Source organism: Hipposideros armiger, unplaced genomic scaffold (assembly GCF_001890085.2).
Source record: "Hipposideros armiger isolate ML-2016 unplaced genomic scaffold, ASM189008v1 scaffold_14, whole genome shotgun sequence".
In the NCBI taxonomy this organism is placed as follows: Eukaryota; Metazoa; Chordata; class Mammalia; order Chiroptera; family Hipposideridae; genus Hipposideros; species Hipposideros armiger.
In genome coordinates this window covers 2,352,443-2,355,655 of record NW_017731364.1, presented here as the reverse complement: position 1 = coordinate 2,355,655, position 3,213 = coordinate 2,352,443, and the positions used below count along the sequence as shown (strand labels likewise).

At 49.9% G+C, this 3,213-nt stretch overlaps 1 protein-coding gene across 1 annotated transcript in view; it reads right to left on the bottom strand.

Annotated features, from left to right (window-relative positions):
- The window catches only part of PSMD2 (proteasome 26S subunit ubiquitin receptor, non-ATPase 2), a 9,448-nt gene extending 6,497 nt beyond the window's left edge, over window positions 1-2,951 (bottom strand). The window contains exons 1-5 of the mRNA XM_019668648.1: window positions 2,770-2,951; window positions 2,265-2,321; window positions 1,722-1,886; window positions 837-958; window positions 432-656 (exon numbers count right to left, since the gene is read on the bottom strand). Coding sequence (XP_019524193.1) covers window positions 432-656; window positions 837-958; window positions 1,722-1,886; window positions 2,265-2,321; window positions 2,770-2,904 — 704 coding nt within the window. The 5' untranslated portion in view covers window positions 2,905-2,951. The remainder of the gene's footprint in view (window positions 1-431; window positions 657-836; window positions 959-1,721; window positions 1,887-2,264; window positions 2,322-2,769) is intronic.
- Between the last annotated feature and the right edge of the window lie 262 nt (window positions 2,952-3,213).

Genomic DNA, 3,213 nt, shown 5'->3' with positions numbered 1-3,213 from the left:
GCCTCGCCCGGGAAGAGCACAATGATGGTGCCAACTTGGACCAGTGAAGCAACATCCTCCACAACTAGACTGAAGAACAAAATGACAGCAACTTGTCTGTTCCCCTTTCCCCAATTCCCCAATTAAAAAAAAATAAAAAAATAAAAAAATAAAGGAATCAGGAGTTCCAGACATTCATTTACCCCATTTAATTCACTTACCCAAAATAAATACTAAATGCCTACTATATACACACCAGGCACTACGTTAGATGCTAGGACTACTAAAGAGACATGATGTCTCTGTTCTCAAGAAGCTTACAAAAAACAATAAATTAACTACAGTCTGATGCTACCCTTGATGCAGATGTTCTAGGGAGATGGAGGAGGCACAATTAAGAGAGAAGTGCTGGAGAGACAGGCCTGCCACCATTTCCTACCGTGCTCACTCACCTGGTGAGATAGAGGCAGACCTTTGCATATGCATTCTCGTCAATGTCCTTCTCCAGCATATCCACCTGCTCAATTTCCATGAGCAGGTCACAGGCCTCATGCTCCGCATTGTGGGCCATGTTGTAGGGGACAATCTCCTTCACAAGGGTCAGCAGTGGCTCCCGCTGTGTCTTCTCTGCATCATCCAGCTCCTGCCACTCTTTAGCCACTTCTCCTGCTAGATGCCTATGGATAGGCCCAGACCGTTAGGGGAGCACAGTTTCATAGGAAGCGCTTCCCTGTGGGTCACGGAATTTACTGCGAAACTCAATACAGGTACTTCAAGACAGTACTCCAAGGTACTCCAAGACTGAACTCAGAATTATGCCTCAGAACCCCCTTCAGATTACCAAGAAAAGGTCTTACCTGACATACTCATGACCCCATGAGGCCAATTCCTCTTGGGAGCCCACTAGTCGATACTTGAGGCACTCACGCTCCCCACTCATGGTCATGGCCAAAACAGAGATGATATCAGCAGCAAAACGCTATAAAGAAACAAGTCTTTGAAGTCAAATCCAAGGTAAGGAGGGGGTGTACATTATGTAATCAAGATCATTGTCACTATCCCCAAAATTAAGTTTTAACCATCCACCAGGCTCTATACTAGAAATTTACACGTTATCTAAGGTAAGCCTCATGATAACTCTAACGTTAGTGTTGCTACCTCCCTTTTCAACCAACATGGCTAAAGGGAGACAATAAGGGGAGAGTGGAGAAAGATGGACTCTCGATTTTATTCTAATCACAACAATAAAATATTAATTAAAAAGTTTTAAGCAGAAAAGACTCACAATCTAGAAAGATCACTATGGCTGCTATATGAAAGGTCAAGAACAAAAGGAAGAAGGCCAGTTAGGAGGCTACTTCACTAATTCAGGGAAGAACTGAAGATTTCCTGGATTAGCATTATTCCAATAGGCAAAGAAGTGACTGAATTGGAGGTATATTTTAAGAGATGAAACAAATGAATGTACATGGGATGTCAAGAAAGACAAAAGTTAAGGTTAAACGGAAATAAAGAGATCACAATAATGAAATCCCAAGGTCCAACATAAAGGACGGAAAGTGTCTTCTGAGAAGGCAATCCTCTTGTCTGCCCTTATGTGAGTATTTTGACTGTGGTAAGCTCTGTACAACCAGCTCAGATCTCAGGTCTATCAGGCTTCCTGTGACTCCCTATGTGCCCCACGGTCTTGAAGAAAAGGAATTCCTAAACTAGGCCTCCACCGGCTTCTGAAACAGTTTTACCTTATTCTCTCCAGGGGCCATGTTCTCATAGATTTCCTTCAGCTTGCCATAGTGTGGACGCAGAAATTTGAGAGGCTTGGGCACTGAAGTCATGGAAGTTGTAGAAGAACGAATCTGCCTTCGCAGTTCCTCCAGGGCTGGTCGGTACAGGGATGTGTCCTTCTCCTGATAAGGAGATGTAAGGGCCAGACAAAAAGGAGTCGCATCCCTCAAGTCATAAAACACAGGTGTTTAACAACTCCCCTAGGAAAAGGCACTGTCTTTTTCATCTGTAATTCCCCAACTACCTGCACAATGCCTGGCACAAAAACAAATGACCCCAGATAAGAGTTCAAGAACTTTTCCCACGAGAGAAAGCTACAAAATCTTTCACATATCCTTTGTTACTGTCCTCCCTCACAACATCGTCATAACACTGACCCTAAAATACAGTCCACCTTTCCCTGTACCTCGTGTAGGAGCTGTTGCCCCAAAATGGACTAAAACAAACAAGTGGGAAAACTCCAAATACGCACGAGCTCATATTAACATATCATGACTCACCCCCAGTCGTTCCACGAGCATCTCCAGTTCATCCTGAAGTTGTTTGTCCTCCTCAGACTGGGAAGTTGGGGTAAGAAGCTCGTCAAGAGGAGGAATCCCAAACACATCCTCCTCCATTCACCCTGGGGCAAGCGAAGAGCCTGCCTGCCTCCTTAGAGAGGGACTAGTTGGGCAAGGAAAGACAGCGGGGATGGGAAGCCCTGGTGGGAAGGCAGCTTGGCTTCTGGACCAGGCTCTGCTTGAATGCCATTCTAAAAAATGGGGTGACAATGACCCGCCCGGGCCCACCTCACGAGACGGTGGTGAGGGCTGGTGGGGGTGGAGGAGGTGACCGCGCGGAATGGAGAATAAAGGGCAGAGAGGCGGGATGCCGGGAGCCCCGAGGGTCTCCCCATCTGCCCTCCCCCGAGCGCCGCGGGGCCGTTGGGAGCCGGGCCCGAGGCCTGCGGAGCCTCCGTGACTCAGCCTGTGGCCTCCTCCACCGCCTCCCGGGGCCACACCTCACCAGCTCCTGCTCTTTGTCTTTGTCCCCGGCATCTCGCCGCTCTTTGCTGCCCGGCTTCTCGTCTGCGCCGCCTGGGGCAGTCACTGGGGGCTGCTGGGGCTGCACCGGCGCCTTGTCTCGACCGCCCTCCTCCATCTCCACCGCCACTGCCGGCCCGCTGCGCGCGCACCGCTCGCACCTCCCCGTTTCCCAGGTAGCCTCGCGCGCGTCACCCAAGGCTCCCTCCACTCCCAGAGCCCGCCCGCGACAGGAAACGTCGCCAAGACCTAAGAACCCCAGCCCTCGGAAGCCACATGAAAACTACCATTCCCAGCCTCCCGCGCGCTATAAGCACCGCCCCTGGGCCCGGAGTTTCCTGAACGCCGCGGGAGTGTACAGTCCGGAATTCTAGTGTGGTTGCTGCTGTACGGCATGGATGAGCTTGCTGCAAGCCGGGAGGTCGCC